Below are 26,775 nucleotides of genomic sequence, written 5' to 3'. Positions count from 1 at the left end.
ATTTTAGCCGCACCAAAGCGATGTGTTATTAATTATAATACGAACCACAAAGTTAAATTGGTATGCTACTTTTCATTGTGCACTACGAACAAGAACCACAATTGAGAAATGGTGACTATACCGTAACATCTTTGAATGGAAGCAAATGCCATATTAATGCCAAATGATACACAAGGGTAATAAATTAACTTTGAAGAACTTTCGTTGTTGAGTCTGGGAAAGGCTTAATTTCAAAGACATACCCTGTCCTAAAGTTCCTTGTCGAGGTTTAATTGTAATGTTATTGTTTACTGTTGAAACGTTTAGTTAATTAAGAAGCCCGACAAATTTGTCTGACCCTGTGTAAAATGTCCGGCTTTCGGTTTTTTTTTTTGTTCAGTTGTTTTCTTCACTGAGTTGTGCTTTGTCACGAGGCCGGCTCCGGCAACGGCAACGACGATGTAATTCACATTTTCGACAAAGGCTGGATTCTTCCCTAGAGCGCGGTCTATGTATAATAAATGCAAACAATCCGGCGCATTCAGTTAATTTAATGCTAGGGATCAGAATACCGCATCTCAGAGTAGACGACAGTTTCTAATAGACTGCTTTGTCGATCTAACATTAAGAATTCTTCGAGACTTTTCAACTGTTCTTGTTGCCGGTTCAACTGTTCTGTTTCTTGGAGACTTTTCAATTGTTATTGGTTTGAAATAACTTCTCTTTAAGAATCTTCACATTTAGCAGCAATTGCCTTTGTCACGTTTTAGGTAAATTATGTCTCAGACCAGTGTTTTTATTAATAACAGGCAACGGTAGAGTCCCTATCGAAATTGCTTTCTTCCTTTTTGGTTACAGGAAATGTCAACTGCATTAAGTGTTATTCAAAGTATTCTCCATATTTCCGTGGCTACTTCATGGAAGCCAGTGATTGCACAGGAGCCACCTTAAGAAATTCAACCACCAAAGACCCAAACATTGTTTGCTGTATTTTGGATAGTGCCATAATCCCTTCGATCCCACAGAATGTCAGTGTTTCTCTGGAATCTTACCTTGACATGGTTGGAGATACAACAAGGACAAGGGCACTGTATCCATTTTACTTGCAAGCATTACGTGATGCTCGGATTACCAGGAGACGCCACATAGCGGCATTTACTGCTCAAGTGAGTTTAAAGAGATCTGTAACCTACTAATTGCGAAGTCAAAAGTCTAAAAAAGAAACTAAGTCCTCTCTTGTTTAATGTTCAGCTACAGATGAATTTAAAAACATGGCGTTGACAAATTTGTTCATATTGTAAGACCAAATAATTTTTATAGTACTTAGTCATGTTTGATTACTGGATTCCTGTCGATCAGTTTCAAGTCAGACATTATTGTTGTGCACCTATGACCTGTTGTGTTTCACAGCATCTTCAGGTTTATGCAATTACGGTCTCCCTTTAATTAACTTTCTGTTTCCATTCCAGGAAAGCAAGGCATGAACCACTGAAAATACGTTTTAGCTGTCCGATTCACTACTGAACTCGAAATACGCGTTTCACCACTGTCAGTGCATCGGTCACTTATAATTTAGAAAAAGAAATAAAGATCTCGAAGAGAGAAAATATGGCTCCTTTTCCGGTTCATTCCTTGCTTGTTTCTTTTGTTTTTCGCTGAAGATTACTAGGGACGAGTCCCTTCAAGAAGTAAAATGTTAAACTTTTCCAACTTTACCACACATAATGCCAGCTAACATTTCTGTGATACACATTTTCGTTAGATCTTGTATCAGACATCAGGAATGAAATTTTCTGAGGAGAGCTCCAACGGTCAGGAATACGAAAGAAAGGAAAGCTTGGGAAATTCTAAAGAGGCTGATGGACGTAAATACATCGGTAGAGGATTTCTACCTCTAATTGGGAAACACATGTACCATCTTGCAACTTTATCTGTCAACAGCAATATCATCCGTAAGTTTGGTTACAGGCAGCTGTTTCTTCTTCTTCCTCTTCTTCTTCTTCTTCTTCTTCTTCTTCTTTAGAAAAGGATCCCCCGCCTCGTATAACAAAGTTTTTCTGAAAGATTTGTGAACTATAGCGTCTTAATGATGTTACGCAAATAAACTCCGTCTTCATACTTTCTTACCTTCTTTTGGAATTGCTTTGCGAAGTTTTTCCAAGCAAAATGTTTCTATCAACTTCACTTGCAGGCCAACCGGAGATTGTGGCGTTCCCATCGATAGGATTTAAGGTTGCCGCTTGGCTATGGACTACTGGATATAGTTCAGCTGACAACAGCAGCTTACCGACTGGGAACTTGGGAAAGTTCTGCAAAGGAACAGAATACAGCTTCTTGGAATTATCTATTAATGTTCAACAAAGTACAGCTAGGATCGAAACACTGTTCCATCACTGGCGGCATGCACGTAACGTAAGATTGACTGATGTTTCTTGAGCTCCTAATCTAAAATTAAAGTTTTCAATTCTTGCATTTCAGTGGTACAAAAAAGCCAAAGTTAAATTCAGATGGCTACCATTGTCAATCTAACGACCGTTGCAACTGAAACCTGAAAAAAAATTGTTAGTGCCACCAAACGATGGAATGGACGGCAGTTATTTTTGTCCACACACTACAAAAAGGCTGTGTGTTATATAAGAAGATGTGGCTTTTGTTCACTGTGGTTAAATAGACAAATGAACGTTTGATCGTTTGTCTCATGATAAGGAGTCAGTATCAATAATTGATCGCAGTGTTTAGACTGTTATGCCGCTAGTCTTCTTCAGGGGACGAGGTTGCATGATTACGCATGTAACACGTTGGATCGGTTTTATTAGCTCGTCATTAATATTCCAAATGGCTGGTGTTGTTCATTCCCTCAAAGGTCCGCTTTGTTATTGACCGACTGTAGTGCTTTATGACTGTAGGCAGCAATTCTCTAGGAATTTCGATTCCGCTGCCTCTTTTGATTTGGGATGTCAGGTCCAGGTATCAGCCCTGGCCGGCTCATTGCACTGACTTTCTGAGCAAGGCACTTTACTCTCACAGTGCCTCTCTCCGTCCAGGAGTCTAAATGGGTATCGGTAAAATGGTAGAACACTTGACAAAATGCTGAGGCGTAACCCGTGATGGAATAGGATCCAGCTCGGGGGAGTAGCAATACTCCCAGCCGCTTGATTCTCTCTATTGACGTTATTTGGATGAAGCCAGTGATGGTCATGATCAATAAATTAACCAGGTTCCAAACAGGAACAGCCCTGCCTATTATCCTGGATTATGTACAGAAGTGAACAAAGTGAGACAGGAGTAGGTCCCGTTTCAGAGATTGTTCTGTATTCTGTAGTTAAGAAACAGTTGTAAGTCTTTATCTTGTTATCAACAGGTAATTGGTCTCCTATGTCCGTCAGATGGGAATGGGCCAAGGTGTTCGGTAGATGGAAGAAGTGGAAGGTGCAAATTGGTGACAAGCTGCAAGGGTGAACATTCTGCAACGGGTTGTCCTCTTGCAACCTCGCTGGTCACATGCTGTCTTGGTAATGACTTTGGCAATATTAACAAATGATAAAAGCAGTCACACATAGTAGATAACGGTTTCAACATGGAGAACATTTAGAAACACAGTCTCCTTCCCGTACAGTGGACATCCTATTAAAAAAAAGCATTGGCAGAGACCGCGCTCGAGATATTAATTATAAGGTCATATTAATGTCCTTTTCGAAGATATCGTAGCTCTGTCTTCCTCTAGATTTCTCATTGATTGATTCTTAGACGAAAAGTTGTTTCATTAATAGTGGAATAAGTCAGCCACAACATTAATTTTGTGCGCGCCTTAACAATTTTTGTCCATTCGCGTAAAACACACGCAAAAATATGTATGAATAGGGTAATAGTTAATTTATCTCAATTATCTTCCTTAGATTGTCAAAATCCGATCGATTTAGCCTTCGTATTGGATTCCTCTACCAGCGTCAATCCATCCAACTTTCAACTTGGACTCCAGTTCATCATAAAGGTTTGCAAATATTTCAACATTTCATATCCTGATGGCACTCGAGTGGCTCTCATCAGATACAGCGACGTTCCGACGACAATGTTTCGTTTTAACACCTACGCCAACAAGCAAGACGTCCTTAGTGCAACTGGATCGGTACCTTACGAACCTGGTTTGACCCGCACCGACTTAGCTCTCTTAGAAGCCCATGCAAGCCTGTTTGGAAACCCAGATCACGGAGTCAGAGCTAAAGAATTGGGTATTCCGAGAGTGCTTGTTCTTCTTACTGACGGAAGAGCTAGCTTGGGGACGGGCTCGGTAATCACACCATCCGAGTTGCTCCGTGGAGACGGGGTAAACATTTTTGTTATAGGGATTGGTCAGAGACTAAACAAGAATGAGTTGAATATCATTGCCAGTGATCCTGATGATCATCATGTAGTTTCTTCCAAAACCTTTGCAGGCGTAAATTCCCTGGTAGGAAACATTCAAGAAAGCTCGTGTTATGGTGAGTGCTTTGCCGTGCTATTTTCGCTGTGATCCGGCTTTCTCTTCTGTCCTTTCATCTCTAGCTTCAACTCAAAGGTGTAAGTTTTGTCATCTTTTGAATTTCAGTTTCAGGAAAAACTATTTCCCTACATTTTAAAGTGGGATAGTAGGTCAGTGATGTCAAAAAGCAAGCCCCATATCAAATTCCAGCCTAATCCGTAAGCAACAATCTCGGTTTGCCGATCAATTGCTGTTCGACGATACTGAAGGAATCAAGAATCAGCTCTGCTTTCCAGTGGCAAAAACGCATTTCCACAATTGTAAGCAATTTCTAAGTTTAAACCGAAAAATTTCCAAATTTTTGGGTTCCCATGCATGACTAAACCGGTCAAGTACAACATACGTCCACGTGGCATATCGCCATACATTTGCTCAATCGGCAGATGACATCATTTTCCCTCGTGAGTAAACACACATTGCTTAAAGTCATTTCTAAAAACGCAGTCATTTCTTCTTTTACAATTAATTACTACACTATTTTTCCTTACGCATTGTTTCTTAGAACCTGCTCTGCTCGAGGAAGAAGAAGAGGTAGTGTCCAGTGTGGTACAAAATTCTGTAAAATATTATAAATACGACTTGTTGAACAAGACGGGGATAAAGACCGTATTCCTGCAAACATCCCATGGAAGTGCTGGTATCTCAGTTTCTACAAGCATCAGGAATCCCCGAAATTATCACGTCAACCTTGGATCCTGTGAGTTCCATGGAGATATTAAGCTTGCTGATAGCGATCCCCTTTGGCAACTGGATGACCTTCAAAACAGTACATTTTGTAATGCTACTTCCAAGGGAGGCAGCACCGAGCCCCGCTTTGTATCTGACGAGGAATTCGCTGCAGAAGGATTGATCATTTACGTGAAAGCTTGCTCTAGCAGATGGTTTTATGTCTCAGTCGAGGGAGTTAATGAGACAAATACGTTCAGTTTGACACTGTTCAAGGACCTCATCAGAATAACGGTAGGTTGCTTTCCATTTCACATATCATTTGTGAATTCCTTCTTTTTTCATCTTACCAACACCCAGAATTGCTTCTTGCGGAAAGATCTTATAAAGCAGACAACACCTGCAGCTTACTTCAGTCTCTACAATTCTTTGGCATTCTCAATTCCTCGCATGTCTATACCGAAAACTCAGTAATGATTATTTCTTTCGCCAGCAACCTGCTTTGTTCGACATGCAATAAAATGATTGAGTGATTGGCGCATGTTAAATACATCATTTAATAGATTGCTTCTATTTTCTATTGATCAGAGTAAGAACAACACGGATGGAGTCTCAGAGAGTAATGACACCACCTTTCCGATTCCTAAGAAAGTGTTCGTCGGAGTAGCAGTCGCGACCGTCGGAACCACAGCAGCCGTAGCAGCTGCTGTTACGCTATCGTAAGTATGGAGTTCCAAATCTAAAATCTCGACTTTGCCAATTTTTTCTTTATTTATTCAAGTATCTAACGATATCATAAAATACTCAAAGTCAGTTTTTAAAGTTTTTCAACAACTTTCATTGTGAGCTAGTACAAACAAAATGTCTGTTTACTTTTTCCGTAATTCCAGTCAAATTATCTCTTGAACAAGACGATCTACGTACTAGTTTTCTGTCTATCTTTATTTAGAAATTGATAGCTACCCCGATGAGTTAACAATGGTCAAGTATCTACAGTTTTCCAGAATAGTAATCCAGAGTTTAATTCTGATCCTAAATCAACAGTACAGTTTTCATTTTGAATCATAGTTGCGCGTGGAGTAAATGTTGGCGGTAAGTGTAGACAGTATAATGTCATTGATCAATCCATCTTTTTAATGCAGATGCGCAAACGAATTTCAACTCAAAGGCTCCACGAAGATTAAGAAGAAAAAAGGGAAAGGCAAAGAAAAGAACAATAACTCTGTAGTTAACGAGGCTTTTGAAGGAGACGATGATGAAAAACAGAGCAGTCAGAATCGCTCCAGTCTCACCCTTTTACTAGAGAGCGGTGATCTGAAGAAAGAAAAAACGCGTTCAGTTCATGTTACCGAAGAGAAGACTGATGTTATGACAGGAATGAAGAAATGTCGAAAAGGAAATGATATAGAGAAAGGAAACGGCCGCGCGACGCACGGAGAAGAATTCTCACGAGGAAATTCCCCATGTTCCAGTGAAGGTCGACAAAGGAAACTCTCGCGTCACGGTAGTCTGGTGACTTCGATGATTTATGATTTACAGAGAGAAGACACAATTATAGAAAAAACACTGGCAACAGAAACAACGGTTTCTGGAGGGACTGATTCTCTTGTCGAGGGAGCTCGCTTCAAACGTCAGGTTACGAGTACAAGTGTATCGGTAGCTGTTGTTACATCAAAAGGAGTTCAAAAAGAAAAGGTTCCAATTGGCGAAGATAGGGTCAGAAGGATTGGCGCCGAAACAATGAAACGAAACTATGATAAGCTGTTAACAGGACTTGGAGACACTGAAAACGTATTTCAAAAAACTAAACCAAAGAGAAAGGATGCTGTAACACTAAATTCTTACAAAGACCAAAACCATTTTTTGAGCAATGATCTCAAAGCAGCCACAGGTGAAAACGTGAAACAAAATGACGGGAACACAACGCAAGATTCAAACAGTTCTTTTTCTCATCGGGAACCAGAAAAAGTGACAATCTGTTGCTTTCAATGGCAGCCCTCTTCATCTAACAACATAGTTAAGAAGGCTTCAAAGGCTGAAGAAGAATCAGAAGGAAATGGCATTGAAAAAACCGAAACTCGTGAAGTGAGTGATAACGTCGAGAAGACTGAAAAAGTTAGTTTTCTAGTCCGCATGAAAAGGAAAGTCACAAAGCGTAAGGTAATGGCAGCGATGTGTCCTTGTTTCACATACTTTATCCTGGAAAGTGAGCACGGAGGAAATTCAGTCAACAAGGCAAAGGGGGAAAGTGATAAAAATCCGCAAGAAATAAGGTAAATTATTATAAGTACTTCCTATGTTTGCTAACTGTGTTCAATTGTGAGAAACTCAAAAGAAATTTATTAGACTGAAAAAAGCTGTTATCTATGTTTTTCTAAACCGTTTCCTCGCGCACTATTGCTGTCGTAACACCTTGTTATGTAATAAGGATGAAGGCATTGTGTTCCATACTTCAACTTCAACTTCAACTTCAACTTCACTTTATTTTGCACTTACATTTTGAAATTACAATATTAGCATAAAAAAGAAAAAAAGATACATATATAACAATTAAAGGTGACAATGATACATAGTTTGTGCATGGAGGCTAATAGAACCGCGAGATTATCGAGTTAGTCTCCATCTCGTTTGAGTGAACATAAAAAACCATGGGAGTAGAAGGACGGATTACTAAAGGAAAGGGCTGGAAGAATTGTGGAAACTTAAGTTTGATATTGCCGAGATAGAACATAGTTTTTAACACTTTTGGTAATAGTAATAGTATCCATAGTATATGGACACCAATTTTTGTAATTCGCATCGAATCGAATGTGATCGAGGAACACTTTTATGAAGTGGTCATCATTGGGGATTGGTCAGTAACCGTTTCTTACAGGTTGTCAGTTTCAACAGAGTTTTGATAGAGATGTAAGGGGCAATGCACACAGTAATATTCAGCAATGACAGTTCATTCCTGAGTTAATTCCGCTATTTAGGCAGGAGATTTAAAAAGCCCTGCTGCACTTTTTCGAAGATCCCCGCTAGGTTTAACTAACAATACGCACATTGCCGGGCACTAGACCCCTGAGATAGAAGGCCCGGGGAAACTTTCATGAAGGGTTACCTTGTTGTAAAACATTTTCCTTCCGGTAATCCACGGGATGAGAAAGATATGAGAACGACCGTGTAGGGCAGCTCGTCGAGCTATAAAATGCCCGTATAGCACTGACTCGCTGAGTGTGTCGAGTAAGCGCAAATCAAAGTGCAAAATGTAGCCATTGACTGACAGAATGTCACGTTAAACGTCTAAAACAAGCATTCGTTGTAACATATTGTAATCGTTTCTCTATGCAGGGACAGCCGTTTTGAACGAGATATGCAAATGAGTCAAGCGATTTGCGTATTACTATCTCAGCTTTTATTCCTGGCCGGAGCTGACGCTAGAGATGACACAGTAGGTTTAATACATCGAATACCTTTACGATATTTGACGTAATGAGCACCAAATGGATGACATACGCCTTCAAAACAGGTTATATAGTGCAACTGAAACCAAAATAATCTTGGTGATATTTTTATCAATTCTTGCAAAATGATACACTGATTAAATAATTGTTAGTTGCATAGCTTTAAATCTCCTAATGAAGTGTTTAAAAAACGATCGAGTTGTAGTGTTTTAGAAAGTAAGATCACTATGAGAGATCGCCTGATTTTAGCTCTGTAGTGACACGTACACGTAAAGTGAGTTTCTATTACTCACTTTGTCACATGACTGTGAAAGGGTGTGCTAATGATCGTTAATGATTATTTTTGCATTTACATATTTTGTAAATAACTGTTGATAAGTTAAACCATTCAAATGTTTATTATTATTATTATTATTATTATTATTATGATGTTTTATTTCTTTTCAGATTGCTTGTGCTGTTGTGGCCATTACCATGAACTATTTGTCTCTTGTAACTCTCTGTTGGCTTATAGTCCAGGCCCTTTACCTCTTCTCCTTCACCAGGAAGCGTGAAAGCGAGGAGCAGCAGAAACTGAAAACAAAACTCTATTACGCAGGCGCTTGGGGTAAGGAAAGTTATCATGGACAGTCTTTTACAATACGACGTTGGTAGTTGAGCAGTGAAATATACATTGCATTGCAATATGTGATTTAAAATGCACTAATGTTTTGCTGCGGTTTTGGTTCAGGTTTACCGCTTGTTGTTGTATGTGTCCTTGCCTCTAAGTACGAGATGTACGATAAACATCCACAGTGAGTTAATCCCTGTTTATATTAACATATTGCGATACTATATTCATTGAAATGTAAAGAAACAGACAGACAGACACATAGACACATAGACACAGCTGACAGGACCGACACTGGCAGAGGGCCAAAAGGATGAATTGATAGAGTTTCTTGAAACAAAATGTTGCATTTTTCTTTTTTTAGTGATTATGATTTTTCGTTTACTTCATCACTTCACTGTTCAAATATCTTCCTCATTAAAATACAGCTCACTACTATTATCACTCTTCGGACATACAACTCGTTTTCAAGGAGACTCTTCTGCTCTATTTATTGTTGTTTTTGTTGTGTTGATGGCTTTTTGATACATTTAAACAAATACATCAATTATGTGTTTGTTTTCCTTTGTTTCAGCTGCTGGATCTCCTTCTCTGACGCGTTGAGCTGGTCAGTGGCAACACCCATAATTACGTTAGGGATGGTGAGTAGATTACCTATCGCTATGCATCTCAAGAGATCTTTCTGCGATTCTTCTACCAGCCTCTCTGACCATCCAATCCTCATTACAACCCGGGACGCGACTGCGTCCTGGTGGTAATGAAACATCAAATTCTCGAGGTATGGCTATTTTTCATGCATGATTTTCTTTTCGGGGACCGATGTGGAAAACTGCCTTCACTCAGGTCTCGGAGTGCACATCTTCAGGCCTGCCTACACTCATGTCTCAGAGAGCCTGAAATGAGCCAAGGGCTGTCTCCTTATCACCTAACTCTGATGGATAATAAATATCCAAAATCATGAGCATATTGCTTCTTCTGTTTTCAGGTACAATTAATACTCATTGTTTTGTTGGCGAAAGCTTTGATTACTTACCGTAAGTCCAGCGACATTGAAGAAAATGAAACCAAGAAAAGTGTCATCAAGTAAGGCATCAGTTAGTTATATTAATGTGTTTTAAATTTACATGAATGAACTTCGACCAGATCAATCAAAGACGGACCCTTTTTTTCCCGAATACAAAATAATTCGCTGGTTGGTTCCAATAGAACGTTGTAGTTTTCTTAGGATACCGTCTTTCTTCGTCCAAACAACAATAAATTCGAATAGGTCGTTCATTCGCCTCAAAACTAAAGCATTTCGCTGCTTATATCACTGATACTACAGTCAATTCTGAATCAGCTACTACTTTCCTCCTGGTTTGTACTAATTGTTGAAACGAAATAACTCTCTCAATAGGTCCGGTTTACAAACAGTGGTTTGCATAACAATCAGTGTCATTCTAACCTGGCTTCTGGGATCACTTTCCTTGAACATCGATCGTGATATCTACCATACCTTTTTCTCCATATTTAACGCGTTGCAGGTGATGATTCTACTTTCACTGTATTTTTTTAGGCACTTTAGGTGCGTAGACCGTCGTAAGCCTGGTTTTCACTAGCATATAGGAATAAGCATAAGCAAAATACGATGACTCAGAAAGATGTGGATTGTTGGCCTCCTTTGATTTTGCTAGGAAAATCTCAAAAAAAACAAAGAGGGGCTACTTACATTTAACAGCAACTTAGTGCGTCTACGTATGTTGGTTATGTTCATGAGCTAGTGAAATCTAACCGCGCAGACGTTTAGTACTGAACTAAACTTAGTAAGGCACACACGAGAACATAGTAAAGTTCTTTGTTTGTTTCTGCGGGGTGTCCAGTGATTATTTATACGCAAACACTGATTTACAGTGCATGAAATAAAATCATGTAATTAATTGGATGGACAAATGGTAAAAACAGGTTAAGACGAAGTCTTTGCCGCGCTTTTGGACAAACACTTAATTGCATTTGCTATGTCGACAGGGTTTTGGATTCTTCTTGTTTTATGTTGTCTTGAACCCTGAAGTGCGTAAACTAATTCTTGCCGCTTGGGAATGGAAAAGCACTCTGGTGACACCCTTTGACGAACATGAAGCCATTGAAATCGAAGAAGAAGAGGTACATTAGAAAATGTAGCTGACAGTCTATTCATACCAAAATACCATTAGGTAGTATTTATCTTTCACATCAGCAAGTGATGATTTTCTCTAAAATAAATCACGCCAATTAAAACTGCTAAACGTCAAGAAAGTTAACAGGTTTAACCTGAAGCAATCTGGTCTTTAGCTGAACTACAAAGATTTTACTACTTGTTATAATGATTTTGAGATATTTCGGTTCTTTAACGATAGACTGAATAGGGTAACTATTGGGGGGTAATTTTTTGTTTGTTTGATATTTTTTCTACACATTACCATTCAGTGTAGTGTCAGTGTTTCACAAGGTACACAATTCTTATTTAAGTATCATTTTTTTCATGCAATACCGTATTCTGAGGTTAAAATTTAATGCAAAAGCCATGAATCACACGATCTTTTATAACACAAAACGTTTATTAATAAAAGAACGGGATTGTTAAAACTTTCATCTCCATGTCAATTCAAACAACTGAATGAATCTACTTTCGTTCCATTTGCCTCTAATATCGAGATTGTTTTTCGAAAAGACAATCGCACTTGTTGTACAGTCCATGTTCAGAAACATAACCGGGTTCAACTTGAGCTCCAATATCACCTCCCAACATGACCTGTCTGCCATGGACTCGTGCTTTAAAATTTGAGCTAATTCTTATTTATTTTTTATTACCTTCTAACTTTTTTTTTTAATCATAAATTAATTACATACAATACTAAAATTACTTACGCTACTAACACTTCTTACAATAATATTACCTACAGCACTTACCTTACTTACGTATACAATACTAATATCACTTACACCGTTGCTGACGTTACTTACAATACAACCGTTACTTACACTACTATTACCGCCACTCAAAATACTATCGTAGTTTACACTACTGATACTATTCACAATACCGTAGCTTACAATATTCATTTTACTTATACTTGACATTTATTACATATAAAATCAATAGAATGCTATTAATATTACCTTCTAACTACTAAATGGAGAAAAAGAAACAAAAAATAAAGAAGGAAAAGTGAAAAAAAAAAAAAAAAAACCCGACAAACAACTCAAGACTGAATATCGGCCAGTATTCAACAACTCCCCCATGTTCTAACAGCATAACCCGCAGAAGTACACCTTTGTGTGGTAAATGTGCATGTATATGCAAATACTTTTTTCTGATGAGGCATTTCTCTTTTTAATTCAGGACAAAGACAAAAAGAAAGGAAAAGGCAAAAATAAAGCTACGAACAACAATAACCAAGAAAAGAACGACAGTAAACAAGGGGAACAACAAGGTCAGGCCATCGCGAATACCGTACACACAGTGGCCGAAGCAAAAATGGCAGCTGCCTCGATAGTAGCCAGTAACAAAATGAGAAACCCTGAGAACGTAACAGCACTTAAACCCGAGATTAAGAAAGAAACGCGAAAGTCAAGTTGGCCTGGTATAAAAGCCAATTCCACCCCAAGAACTCTTCCTCCAATCGCGAAACAAAAGAAGACTGCTCCGTCGTCCAAAGGGGCAGTCCCAAGACGGAAGATAACCCCCCAAGGACCCCCACAGGTCAGTAAAATTTATGAAAGTAAACTTCGTTAAGCATGCACCCCTGCTACCATAAGATGCAAAAGACGTTTATCTCCATCACTGTTCAGTACGAGAGGAAATAAGCACAAAAGAGCTGTGGAGCAAACCAAGTAATTTTCAGGGGGAGGGAGGGGATCTACTGACAATCGAGCTTCTTTCAAAACTGCCACCAGAAAAAAGGTTTAAAAACCCTCCACACATCTAGCTTTTATCATAGAAAGTACCCAAAATGTCATGCTTTCTCATTTCTTTTAGAAATTTATAGAAGATTTAGCGCTTAAACGAAATGCTGCTGGTGCTCCATCTTCACCCAGGGATAAAAGCTTGCGGTCACCATCACGATGTACGCAGCAGCCACGTTCCCCATCCTGGAGTAGGGCAGTTCATTTCGAATACAAAGATGATCTCCCTGTTGCAGGTGAGTTAAACTGTTGTTTAATTTCGTGATTAGTTTTAAAATCACGTTAAATATGATGCAAAACGTTTTTCAACCGACTTCTCTTTTGCGCAAAGTGATTTCTGGCTCCACGTGGAAGGCTATAGCTGGTTTTCACATGACGTCACTAAAATTCGAAGTACAAAACTATTGATCTTCCTGAGATTTTACTTAAATGATGTATGAGAGCAGCTGAAAACTAATATTCATACAAATTTTCGCTCCGAATGGGTTCTTGGTTTTGTGATACACTACGCTTAAATTTCTAAGCTTTTGCTTGACGCGGTATTTACATGACGGCCTAGAGAGATGTCATGATGGTTAAAAAAGTGACTTATTTCGGGGAACTTGGTTATCTGAACAGTTGATGTCTTAGAAAAAGTATTATTTTAATGTTTTAGAGTTCCTCGAGGGATAAATTCACGCTTTTGTAGCAAAACTCAGTGACAGATGTTTCTGTCAGTTTCCGGCCGCCATGTTGGTGCCCATACGGATGGGCACCAGCATGGCTTCTCCATACAAATCTCTATAAATTTGGGTAAAAAAATTCTCCGCATATCTCGCACAAGAAAAATTGCTGTGACTAGAATTTTGGCGAGAGTCTTTGGACATTTACCTTCTTTCATTTCCTAGATTCTGGACTTTATCTATTGACCGGTTTTTATTTTTATTTTGATCTATTTTGAATTGCGTGACACTGAAAACCAGCAATTGTGACGATTTCCTGTAATCCTCCTTACCCTCCACCTCAGCAGTATTCACTTCCTTCTAGACCCAGAGTACAACTAATCTTTTCTTTATCTGTAAAAAGGTTTTGTTCACACATTTAACAGCCTCTAAGTATCCAAAGTTACTAGACACGAATTTTCTCGAAGCAATAGCCCTTTAGCGTGGTGACACTAGACAAGCAAATTTCACCACCGATCCTCCCTTTAAAAATGCAAATTGTAAATTTTATCATGGACAAATTTCCAAAGCAGCAAAGATGAAAAGAATATCCACACACACACAAAAAAACCAGCTTGAAGAGGCTTGAGAAAATTTCTCGCAAGCGAGGCTTGCGGGTGAATTATGATGTCTGACGTAATCATGCATAAAGCTTTTTGGAATCCTCCAGTAGGCCATTATGACAACTTACGATCGATACTGCTTTAATGTTATGGGAAAAAAAATCAACATTTCGAATGCGGTACACATGGTAAACCCAATAGTGCTTTTTAGTAAATACCAACGACTTATGATGTAGTAAAAAGCCTAAAAATCAATAAGAGCCTGGGAATTGTGTACTCTGACCTTATTTTGCATAATTCATTGAAATAATTGAAACTTGGTAAAGGCGTAATATCGGATTAATTCACATGTTGCAATCTTCTTTTCTTTAAAGCAACAGCTAAATTAACACGTATCACGTCTCATGCATACTTTCATTAATACTACTACAAAGTCACAGAGCGGGAAGGTAACAAGCGACCTTCAATTATGAAAGTGCATTCATTAGACGTGAAAGCCTACTTTGAGACACTGGAGGTGGTATTTTTTCCAATGGTTAAACTTTCTTGGCTTGAATATGAATACTCTAATAGCTCTTTCCTTTTCACGGTTGGCTTTTGTTGTTTGCTTTACAATATAACCAATATGTGTAAATATGAGAGTAAATTTCGGGCAATGCTGTACTTTTTTTTCCTGAAATTGCCTTGCAAATAGGAAAAGCTCACCGCGTAAAGGGGTACATTGAAGAACATAATATGCCTCCCAGTTTGACTAATGTTGTTCTTTTGTGTTGTCAAAGAATAGTTCGATACGCTCAACGTTTTAAGAGTAATCACTTTTTCATCAACCCAGTAATCATTACGGGAAAGCAAGTGCCTTGTATTGTTTTACAGTATTTTAAGTCTTCGCTTTACTGATAAAAAATATATCATACATATCTCCATGTATACAAAGTTTATTTACTTTCTTTTGTTGTCGATTCTCTATAAAATAAACACGATCGGAAATTTGAAAACATTTCTTTTCTATATTTGCAGAATAATATGACATTTCATGTCAGCGCATATTTTTCTTTTTTTAAATTTCAACCATTTTCGTTCAAACAGGAAGGCCAGGCTGACATTTTAATAAGGAATTATAGCAACCCTTGGGAGTGAAGAAGATTTCCAGCTAGCTTGTCGTTACGCATCTTCTCGGCCATTTTTTATCAATGTTACTGTCAGCTAATATTGCATCTACTGTTTACATAGGAACGCTTTATTTTTATTACTTTTTTTTTCTATCCATGAAGTGCTTTAGTTGATACTGAATCGGTTTGCTATAAATACAAATAGCTTGGCTGTGGCTTTTTTTTTTTCATAAATGTCCTTTTCATTTCCTGTAGCGGAAACAGGAGCGTCTTAGAAGTAGTCTAGATCCTGTGGCTTAAAGACACTGTTATTAAAATCGAGATGTTATCCTCAAAAAAGAAGTAATGAGGTTTTTTTAACTCTGTCACCGTCACTGCTTACATTTTGTTATGATAATGCTGTGGGAAAAACAAATGTAACAGACGGATTCGGCTAACGAGTTTAATTTACATCCTTGCTGCTATTTTATTCAGACCTTGTGATGATTCGTTTGTGAGGCTGAAATTGTGCAATTTGCCACGCGCAACTGATTCAGTTGCATGGTCCTATGTGCAAACAGAACAATTGTAACCGCTAAAATGAATCATCACGTGATCTGAATTGGGCGGCATCAAGGATGTAAACAGGTCAACCGAATGTGTCAATTGATCTCCACTGCTCTACAACTTCTATTTTCTTTCGTTCTTGTTAAACGGCACTCTTTTTTTGTTCTTATGCTTAGGGGCATTGTTTGTGTTCTTTATTTGTTGTTTCGTTCGGTCAATTATAGAGAGGGATATAAGTTGTAAAGGTCACTCCAACAAAAGAGTACATCGTTTTGTATCAATACATGAACTCATGTCTCTTCTTTGTTGATCTGTAGCTTTCAGCTCTCCACCACCCAACGTCCGCACCAGGCCCCTGCATCAGACAGTAGCTCCCAACACCTCTCGAAAGAACCAAAAACCAGTGGGCAAGAAAAAGACAACCAAGGTGAAAAAGGTCTCCAGGCCATCAAAAGTTCTCTACGTCGAACCTTCCACCAGCGGTTGAAGCTGTGATATATGTTCGGATTAATATCTGAAGCCGGACAGAAGTCACGTAGCTAACCGCTCAAGATGAAAAATCCAGATAGCAGCCAGGAAGGAAAGCAACCAAATATCTCGATCGTGGATGAAAGACCAAAACAATTGAATAAAGAGAAACCTTTCCCGAACTCTGTGAAACGTGAGCATAGAAAGGTCGGCTTAACGACTGCTGAGCTGCACAGCATGAATGTTGGCCCAGCTGCATCGTGAACAATCTCAGGAATTTTATTTTACAACTTTTACAATTTTTTTAAAGTTTCTTTCCCCCCCCCCCCCCCCCCAGAGATGGATGAAGATAGGATATAGTGGTCATTACATGCACATTCATGCAAAGAAATTGTGTTTTCTTTTTTTTCAATTGAATCAAAGTCGTATTGCTTACAGCAGTCGAAAATTCATCTCTGACAAGAGAGGATGAAACCCAATCAGCTAATCGGATGGCTAGAAGCCGGGGGACGCAAATCTGGTCGTACCCCATACGATAACAAATATTCACTGCTTGGGCGAGATTGCTTTCATTCCAACTCAATAATTGTTCACGACTTTGGTAGTTTATAGCTGCTGTCAAGTCGAGCTAGGACATCCCAGCATTTGTTACTTTGAAAATGACCTCTTGAGTAGTTTGATTACGAAAAAAAAAAAAAAAAAAACAGCTATTGTGACCATCTCCCATAATACGAGCTAATCTCCTTTGGGTGATAAAAGAGGGACAAGGTAGGATTTTCGAGAATATAAATTATTAAATAAACCACAATTCCCAGCAAGATATGACTGCATTTTAATCACTTTGTTTTGCCATCCTATTAAGCAAGGTCTGTAGCCGTCACTTCAACAAATTGTACACAATCCACCCTTTATGTTTTACAATCACCGTCGCGCCATCTCGTTCAGTTTGTTGAATAAAACCCTGAGGATGGCAAAACTATTCTGCGTGCAAATGGTCCAACGTGACGGGACGACAAGATAATTACATAAACTAACATGTACAGGGCCCGCCTACTGACTCGGATTCATGAAAAAAAAAATCGTTCCGGTTAGTATGAAACATGAAGAACTTGGAGATGATGATTCGGGTTTAACATCACTACTGATCAGCTAGAGTCTATACTGACTATTAGCAGTCTTTTTTCTACAAAATGTTAGCCGAAAACCTCATTTAAAAAAAGGAATGACAATGGCACGTGATGAGCTCCTGTCTTATCAGTAGTCGATCAGTTACAAAGATATCCGCAACTTTTTGTCAGATTTCACTGAATATAAAAATGACAGTAGTAAAATAACCTAGACCTCAGTAAAAAAAAAAGTATTTGTTGCTATTAAACGGCGTACAAAGAAGAGTTTTTTTTTTTTCATTGGTAGATCTTTCCGTATTGGTCTAATGTAATTGCCAGGACTATTTAGGCATTTTGTAGAGCCCAAACACTTATGTCACTGATGCTCCTGTTGGTCAATGGGCCATGCGGATAAATTCAATTTTGTCAGTACTTCCTTAATGTATTTTCACTACATTAAATCGCAACACCATGTTAAAGGACGATGAAGAAATGTTTTGTTCGGTCGGATTCTTTAACGAGTTGGCTTAATGTTTCTTCCACAAAGAAAGCAATTAAGAACCGGATCAAGGCTGAAAGTTATTACCACTAAATGGATGACCAGTTGCACTTAAGCCTGTCATACTTTTTGAAGGCTATTGTTCCTTAAAAGTCACTGTTTTAATGTCGGCATCAATCATTTTAGCTATCATGGATTTAGACCCGGCAAAAACACCGGCGGATTTCCCAAGCTATTGCGTGCGTGGGAAAACAACAGTGTTATCTACCGCAGTGCTTATCTAGACCAGTAAATCGCAATATTTTTTTATTTGCCTCCTAAACTTATATAAGTTTATATTCAGTCTGTTTTTTCTTAGCCTGAGCGAAAAAAATAATAATGAAAAAGATAAGACATGAAAACTTAATCAAGCTTTTAGCCATGCAGCGGTGCAGATACGGACAAACCTTTTTGACATCGGTTCTTGACGCAATGTTTCTAATCAATAATGTACGTATTCAAAGATAATATTTGTATTTCAAAAAAAAGTAAACAAGGAATTTCCTTCATTGTTTAATTTTCATACTGCGAGGCTGGAGAATGGCAGCCTGGTTGAACCACGCAATAGTTGAGTGTTAAAGTAACTGAACTGATGTACTTTGCGTAAAAAGAATTAGGAAAAGAAAAAAAAATGAAAAGCAATTCAGTCAAAAATAGCAAGCTGTGTGTGAACCTGTTCAATTATTATGCTAAGTGTTACAAATGCTCCTATCTTAATTTTAAATTTTGAAAGGGAGAACAGAAACTTTCACGCACTGACACTGGAAAACGTTTTGCATTTGGTTTTCATCTAGTGTAACATATATATTTTGTTTTTCGATTTCACTCACTTCACAGAATTACCGGTCTTCCTTCGGCCGGGCCTGGAGCAGTCGTGAGTTCTTTTCAATCCGTCTATTTTCAGATTTTTAATATGTATGAATAATCGTTCTCGCGGAAAAAAACAATCATTAGGCAGGTGTAAAGCAATAAAAAGCAAGCATTGTTAAAAATTTGGGACACCTAATGTCACATCAACTTGACACGTTCCACACTGAATAAATTTAGAATATTCTGATCCGATGATGTCAATGTTGTTTCACTAGCCGACTTCAAATTATTTTCGCGCCGGCTGTTTGATAAATAGTACAAGCCAATGAAAATCCACGTAATAGTTTCTTAACCAATCACAAATGTCGTTGTAAGTGGTCTGAAGGTAAACAAACATGGCGTCGTTTCCCGAGAAACGGAACGTAATATAAATCGAGAATATGAGCGTTTGAATCGACGATTCGACAAAGGAACAACGGCCTCGAGTAAGAAATGACAATGTGACCTTTCATTTGACGATTGCTGGTATTGTTTGATCGAACATTACCCAAAATGACCATGGCTTGGAACGGAAGAATTACGCTTATGGCAATTTACGAACACGAGACAACGGGAGATGAGCGGTTTACTCGCGTGAAAAATTGGCCTGGTCAACTACAGGTTCACGTGTTTATGGCATAGAGACTATGTGTTCTACAACCGACAAATGCTGGGCATCTCCAAGAAGCATTCATCGTTTGAACCAGACATCCCCACAAGAAACACTGGCTCAAAACAAATCTCACGGGAAGAGCAAACGGCTCACGCACCCCACCGAAACTGTTTTCTTGGCAAGATTCTTCATATCTTTAACTGTCTTCATTATTAACGTTACTCTTTTCGCGTTGTTTCTCTGTGCCGTGATTCTCGTTGTTCCTGTGTGTTTTTTCGTCAGGAAACTTATTCTTTATTGCAGTATTCGGCGTCATCGAGATGGCAAGCTGAGCAAAATGTCCACATCAGAGGCAGTGTGGCTACAGACGAGTTGTGTAAATACAGCGCCAGTGAACAATTTATTCTTTCTTTTTGAGGGAATGGTCACCATCGACGAAGTTCAAAATTTTGTCAGAGACAAATTACTACAGCAAGGAATCTTGCATGGAAATTTGCGATTGCTAAAATTTAGACAGTCTCCCGTGAGGGTACTAAGCGGGTATGGATGGAAGGAATTTGACAATCTAAACATAGGTAATTATGTTCTTGAAAGTAAAGAGAATTCGTCTGCGAACCTTGAGAATTGGAGAGAAATCACTGAACTATCGAACTTCAAGGATCTTGAGAAGATGTGGAGAGTGACTCTGTTTCCGAAATTCAATGACAGCAATGATACTGGAGTATTGTTTCAAATACATGAGAGCATTGCGGATATATTTCCTTTAATGAGAATTGTGTTAGACTCTCTTGATTATAAGACCGTGTATCTCAAGAGGCATTGTTTTCTCTTGGGACGATTAGCGACATATTTCTGTGCTTGCTTCACTGGACCACTTGTCATTCTCAAAAGACTCCTCATGAAAAGTCAAGATGATTTCTTTGTGGCCAATCAAAGCGAGGGAAGTACATCTATAAACGATTCTTTTCATGTCTCGTGGTCTGGTCCCATAGATTTTAAGTCTGTCAAGAGGATCAAGGATATTACTCGCACTAAAGGTAATTTACATCTGTGAAATATTTGTTTCTATACTTTTAATCTCACGAATTAATCAACATCTACTTTCTCAGTTTACTGTGAAGCAGACAGGTAATGAGAATAAACAAATTCATCAGCTACATTGCCACTGGTACAATGATAAGCAACTTATGGTAGAGAAACTACTATTTTAAACAAGTTCTACATAATATTAAAGGCAATTTTGTGTTGTGTAAAGTGTAAGGGTAAGCTAACAGCCATAGAATGGGCACAAAGGTGCCAATGGTAGAGTTATTAACTCTGTAGCTATCAAAAAAAATAAATAAACAAATTTGCAAGCCAGTTAAGAATAAAAAGCAGCGATATTAAAGAATGATGTTTCGACGGCTCCATGCCATCATTCTCAAATTCAAATAAGATATCGTATTTGAATTTGAGAATGATGGCATGGAGCCGTCGAAACGTCATTCTTTAATATCGCTGCTTTTTATTCTTAATAATTTGTGAGCCTACAGAACAATTGCAGTCATGGACAGCTGTTTGAAAATAGCCATTTTCAGCCACATTCCTCAAGCTAACTATATGCACATCAGATTTCAGATTTTAATCATATGTACCGTAATTTCTGGCAGATTACCCGCGGGTAATGCGTTCAACTCGCTCTCTAATAATATTGTATGAACAAAGAAAAAAACAAGACGAATCTGGCAGTAAATGGGACCATGGACACTGGGTGCTCCCTGGGATAGCAACGAGAGTAGGTGGTAGCGACACACCCTGGACAGGTAATTGGATGGTTAGCGGACACACCCTGCAAACAAAGTGGGGCAGTTAGCGAACTCAAACCCCAAAGCATAAACACAATGTGGGGTGGTTAGCAGACACGAACCCCAAAGCAGAAACTTGGGCGGTTGGCGGACACACCCACTGAATGAATTGGGGTGATAGCGCACTCACCCAGAGAATGAAGCCCCCCAACCTAGCTGCTTAGGTAGCTAAGAATAAGGTGGGGTAAGGGGCCCACCCAGCCTGACGTGGGCAATAGCTAAGTGGAAGGTGTGCACCCAGGCCAGTTGTCCAAGTTTATTTATGGAGAGGGTAGAGGAGGGAAAGGAAACACTGTATACTAGCCAAGGAAAAATAGCTGATGTGCCTAGCATGCTGCTGGTACAAAGACTGGTGTAGCATAACATGTTCGTGAGTACTATTTGTTGAGACCGGATATGCAACAGATAGTAAAACTGATAACCTAAGATGAGCAAACAATAGTAATGGATGGGATTAATACCATTGACATGAGCCTTAATTGTTGATAAGGATACCGAGACAACATAGCTAGTAGTGTCCATTGTTTATGGTATCAAGTTCCTTGGAATGTTCGTAATGCACTTACACAGTAACAGAATAGCATCTCTGTACCTGAGACATATCGATGGACAGTAATAATAAGCTCTTGTGGTTAACTATACTTTACAAGTAAAGTTTACATTTACATGTACATGGATGTTGTCAACCAGAGTAAAATTCAAATTATTACTTTTGCATCTAAGCAACTTACACAAGGATAACATACTGACTGAATTCATGTACAGCTGTTTATTTTATGGGACTGAAACAGGATACTGTATTATGCAAGATTGTGGTTAAGATTCTTGCTTGTATAGGGCCTTTTCACTACAACTTAAAGATTTCATCATGACCTCTTGTGAACATGTTGTATGATTAGGTGATTTGCTTGATATAGGAACAAATTCAGAATGAACTAACAACAATTACTCAGTAGACCTTATATTTTGACTAGGAGACTGAGCAGTTTTGGAAATTTATTTAAATGTGTTTTCAAGTTTTTGATAATAATAATAATAATAATAATAATAATAACAACAAAAACAACAACAACAACAATAATAATAATAATAATAATAAAAATAATCGACTTTATTTAACGAGGGTAACACAGAATAGTAAATTACTGAAAAACCAGTGGCCCTCATATAAATATTACAGAGTAAAAAGATAACGTATTAAAAATTAATAATGTAGAAAGATTCTCAAATATGCTACAATAATGTTAAAAACTAAGATATGAGACACATTAAAATATTAGAAAGCAAAGCCATTACCGTTAAGACAAGACAATACCACTGTTTTTACCACAGCAACCAAACACTATAAATCTAGATGACACTATACCATAGCCTTAATCTGATATATTTGTTATGCAAATGTTAATGTACTTTATGCATCATCTTTTCTAGGTTTTAAACACATTTTACTTTAAATTTATTTAATGTACATAAATATTAATTCAAAGAATTGTGTCCAAGAGATATAATTTGCTGAAAACTGTTATTTAAGTAAAAAATTCAAATATGAAACTTAAATTAAGATAAAAAAAATTTCTTTTTCTGGTTTCAGTGGACATCATTCTCCTTTCCTGTGTGGCTGGTGCAATCCGTTCATTTCTTCAGAGATGTAGAGTGCAATACCCTGATGACATTCTGGTCTGTATTAGGACGGATGTCAGACCTCAACACACCAAACTCCAGCTGGACAACAAATTTTCTCTTGCATTTATCAAACTTCCAGTAGGAACAGAAGGTACAGTGGTTATGTCAAACCTCTTTCCTATGTTGATCATTGTACTGGGTTAAAACAAGTTTTAGTTGAAGCCAGGTAAATTGATCCCCTAACTGATATTTTAAACCCAGTGCCATGAAGGAGTGTGTTCAGATATCAGGGGTAGATCTGGGGGGAGGGTGCAGGGGGTGCACCTCCGCCCCCTCTGAGATGAAGCCTTCTTCATATTTGCTTTTAATATTTGTTTACCTCTCCAGTCAGTTATGCCACCCCCTCCTAAGGAAAATCCTGGATCAGCCCCTGGATTGGTTGTCCATTAAATTAAGCTGCTAGACTGATCACCAATGTGCTGGCAATATGGTTGGCAATGGAAATTTTTTCACATTCTTAATATACCATGCTTTAGGCCCGCAATGCGTACAAATGGTAAACCTCCATAGCTTTTTGCATGCACCTCAACCTTTGGCAGCATTTTCTGCTTATAATATGATACCGCAGGGAATGTTCTATAACTCGTCTGAGTAACCTCTCACAAATTAATAGGAATAAACTACTCAAACTAATAATGCAAAAATAATTTTTTTTATCAAGAATTTCTTGTTTTTCTTTCATAAATGAAATTTTATGGACATTTCCAGCTGCTGAGAACTTCAGCAGATAAGTTAGATTGTTTGAACAATTGATTCATACTGTTCATGAAGCACCTAAGGAAGTGATTAAAGAGAAGTGAATCGGTTGCAATTGAGTGGCTTTCAATGACTGTCTGAAAACCAAAATCAAAGTGATTCACAACAAATGTCAATAATACACTGAAGTAATCATGATTTTCTAAAACATGTAAGCTGGTGTTTAGTCATCCTGGGTATCAATGTTACTCCTCTCTGGGCAAGAAAAAAGCCAACGTGTTCTCAGTCATTGGATACAGCAAAAAATCACATACATTTACTTTGAAAGATCAACAACAAAAGCAGCAATCTGATTAAGTATCCAACCCACATGACCTACATGTACCGTGTTGGGCACCCCTTGTTTTGGTGGTCTCCTTTTAGATAAGTTAAGGTGGCACTAATCCCCATTGTTATTAATTTCTCTAAGGTTTTGGGCTAACAGACTCCAGATCCATGAGTTATAGGTTCACCTTTAGCGCCAAATATTTTATAGTCTTCTCGTGTTGTCCGTATTGTACTTTGCGCTCCTTTTCCATCCAGGTAACAGCGATCTGTTAGGGAATCGCGGCAATTACACTGTGGGCCTGCGATGTGCTAGGGATGAAGTAGCATTCCATCCATGCGGAGGTAGTACTAGTGTCGACAGCAGGGCCACTTTTGTGTCTAACGTATGAATAAGTCGCGTTACTTACGAACTATGAGTAGCGCAATCGGGCCGACTGCTGTAGATTTACTTAGCTTACCAGACATTTTAACGTTTATATCTCTCAAGGTGCTGTGCCTCGACTGTGGGAAACGAGGCGTAGAATAGACAAGTTTTCCTTTACCCTGGAAAGCATTATCATCTACGGTTTCATGAAGCTTTGCCTGTTGCTATTCCCTTTGCCTATGGTGAGACGATTGATCAACTATCTGATAAACAAGGTATCATGTACAGTGACCCAAATACCAGGACCAAACATGCCAGTGTTTCTCAATGGAAAAATGGCGAAAATGATGACCTGCTGGACGCCTAGAAAAACAGAAAGTGGTTTGTCAATCTCGATCACAAATCATGGCGGGCAGATTCACGTTGGCCTAGTCACTCACCATTCACAAATTAACGACCCTGTTCTGTTACTGGCAGAGTTTGAAAGAGAGGTGGCAAATTTAGGCAACCATCTGGGCAAACGAGCGTTACCCTCTCATCTGCGATGGCGCCTAAAGATGGATCAACGCGTCAATGAAGTTGCGGAAGAGAGGGAGGAGGAAGAAACCGTTTGAAAATGGTCACACATAGTATACATACATGTATTCGGTACAGACAGCACTGTAGCTAATTTATCTTTATAAAATAACGTAAGTATTAAACACTAGCGTAGTCATCACGCGAGTTCTTTGGCGAATTGCTTATCCTAATGCAAATGCTGAAAAGGACCTTAGATGAAACGTTTCTCCCCTTCCCCGTCCCCCTCTTTTTATTTAATTTTATCTTGCTCCAGCCGTTGAAATCGATAGTGATATGTGATCCGGATTTTTAGTATTTTTATGATCCACAATAGTTTGACGATACTAAAAGAACTAGTTACGTACAACATTCGTTAGCCTAAAATTGTCTTTATTTTAGTTGATAAATTTATTTGAGAGTTTTTACAGAGAAAGAATACACGTATATTTAATAACTTAGTATAATGATATTTGTGGGAACCTTTTAGATATATCTATATAATTTATTTGTACAGTATATATATATAAGAATCCAGAAAAGGTGGCATGGTTAATTAATATGTATGGATATCCAGCAGAACACATGTACAGTACTACTTAACGACGTGAAAAAAATATTTATGAAATAGCAGAGGTTCTCGCATAGTACGAGATAGGTGTGGCCGGCCACGTGTGTCTCGCTTTCCTTCTGAGGAATTTGATAATTTATGCTCTGTACCATTTTAATGTTTATATCTATTTAGTGCTGACCTGCGTCCCGGGGACCTGCGTGCGTGTGTAGACTATGTCATAAGTTACAAACAAGCACTTTGTAATTGGTAAACTGGGTCGTTAAATGTTATTTTAGACGCTACCTTCCCAGCGAGAAGTCTGGCTGTTTCTACTGGGAAGTTGTGTATTAACGACTAGATCTATAAGCTAGGGCTGTTGTTATCAAATCCTTTATTAAAGGGAACTTTTAGTGATAGTTTTCTTTGCTCTGCCTCTTGTAAGCTGTTTGATACCTTCTTTTAAATCATCTGCCTTTTTCGCTCTTAATTAGCAATGACGGCAAATTGGTTTACGTACAGATAGTTTCCTCAAACTGGAACGTTCTTGTTTTCCCCTTTTGTGTTAATTTTCAAAGCCACTTTATACGGCGGAGTTTGAAAGATTAGAGTCTGATTGTTTTAGATTATTTTTTTTCTTGGTAATTATGTAACGGAAATTTGCTCAGTCGGTTACGCAATGACTCATTAGTTGATTACCAATTGCAATTAGTACTTGTAGTTTCTTACTACAATATGTCAACCAATTAGCCTGTGATGGTAACCGCCTTATTCACCCAAAGCAGTACGTCGGAAGCGATAGAAACGAGCCATGAATCAGTATTTCGAGTTCCTCTCTGTTTAATCTGACCCATAATGCAACCTTTATGGGTATTTTGCCAGTATTACGCTTACAGATGGCTATTATAAATGCAGTAAACTCGTTACCAATGAACTGAAAACAAATATAATGATTCAAGAAACAGACTTGTTTTGACAATAAATCCATGTCAGCTCAGAGTGATGGTTCTCTTTTGCTTCCTTGTGATTTCGCTGGTTTAGAATGAGTTTCACGATATGCATACCTTGCACGTGCTCCTGGTACTTTATTCAACTTCCATCAGTCTACGTCATGAGTCATTG

The 26,775-nt window shown here is 38.3% G+C and overlaps 3 protein-coding genes across 3 annotated transcripts; all 3 read left to right on the top strand.

Moving 5' to 3' along the window:
* Positions 1 to 881: 881 nt before the first annotated feature.
* LOC145479025 (uncharacterized) lies at positions 882 to 13,228 on the top strand. Its single transcript, XM_081457269.1, has 16 exons — positions 882 to 1,145; positions 1,742 to 1,931; positions 2,171 to 2,391; positions 3,341 to 3,491; positions 3,876 to 4,457; positions 5,001 to 5,458; positions 5,753 to 5,883; positions 6,307 to 7,437; positions 8,498 to 8,597; positions 9,058 to 9,217; positions 9,341 to 9,404; positions 9,795 to 9,861; positions 10,206 to 10,303; positions 10,617 to 10,743; positions 11,225 to 11,359; positions 12,579 to 13,228. Exons 1-16 carry the CDS (start codon positions 897 to 899, stop codon positions 12,969 to 12,971), a joined length of 4,257 nt encoding a protein of 1,418 aa, XP_081313395.1. The 5' UTR covers positions 882 to 896; the 3' UTR covers positions 12,972 to 13,228.
* Positions 12,995 to 16,846, top strand: LOC145472346 (uncharacterized). The gene is made up of 3 exons (XM_081454942.1): positions 12,995 to 13,021; positions 13,215 to 13,377; positions 16,378 to 16,846. The coding sequence occupies exons 1-3, from the start codon at positions 12,995 to 12,997 to the stop codon at positions 16,545 to 16,547; spliced, it is 360 nt and encodes a 119-aa protein (XP_081311068.1). The 3' UTR covers positions 16,548 to 16,846.
* A 2,391-nt stretch (positions 16,847 to 19,237) lies between these two features.
* Positions 19,238 to 26,070, top strand: LOC145479024 (uncharacterized). The gene is made up of 3 exons (XM_081457268.1): positions 19,238 to 20,671; positions 23,070 to 23,252; positions 24,672 to 26,070. Exons 1-3 carry the CDS (start codon positions 19,669 to 19,671, stop codon positions 25,160 to 25,162), a joined length of 1,677 nt encoding a protein of 558 aa, XP_081313394.1. The 5' UTR covers positions 19,238 to 19,668; the 3' UTR covers positions 25,163 to 26,070.
* Positions 26,071 to 26,775: the final 705 nt, after the last annotated feature.

This window comes from Orbicella franksi, chromosome 2 (assembly GCF_964199315.1).
Source record: "Orbicella franksi chromosome 2, jaOrbFran1.1, whole genome shotgun sequence".
Classification (NCBI taxonomy): domain Eukaryota; kingdom Metazoa; phylum Cnidaria; class Anthozoa; order Scleractinia; family Merulinidae; genus Orbicella; species Orbicella franksi.
The sequence above is the reverse complement of the archived record's forward strand: the minus strand, read 5'-3'. Positions and strand labels throughout refer to the sequence as shown.

Coding starts and splice junctions, on each gene's coding strand:
- LOC145479025 (XM_081457269.1), top strand. CDS start 897: ATGGAAGCCAGTGATTGCACAGGAGCCACCTTAAGAAATTCAACCACC. Junction 1,146..1,741: donor TAGCGGCATTTACTGCTCAA/GTGAGTTTAAAG, acceptor CATTTTCGTTAG/ATCTTGTATCAGACATCAGG. Junction 11,360..12,578: donor TTGAAATCGAAGAAGAAGAG/GTACATTAGAAA, acceptor TTTTTAATTCAG/GACAAAGACAAAAAGAAAGG.
- LOC145472346 (XM_081454942.1), top strand. CDS start 12,995: ATGCAAAAGACGTTTATCTCCATCACT. Junction 13,022..13,214: donor AGACGTTTATCTCCATCACT/GTTCAGTACGAG, acceptor CATTTCTTTTAG/AAATTTATAGAAGATTTAGC. Junction 13,378..16,377: donor AGATGATCTCCCTGTTGCAG/GTGAGTTAAACT, acceptor GTTGATCTGTAG/CTTTCAGCTCTCCACCACCC.
- LOC145479024 (XM_081457268.1), top strand. CDS start 19,669: ATGTGTTCTACAACCGACAAATGCTGGGCATCTCCAAGAAGCATTCAT. Junction 20,672..23,069: donor GGATATTACTCGCACTAAAG/GTAATTTACATC, acceptor TTCTGGTTTCAG/TGGACATCATTCTCCTTTCC. Junction 23,253..24,671: donor ACTTCCAGTAGGAACAGAAG/GTACAGTGGTTA, acceptor ATATCTCTCAAG/GTGCTGTGCCTCGACTGTGG.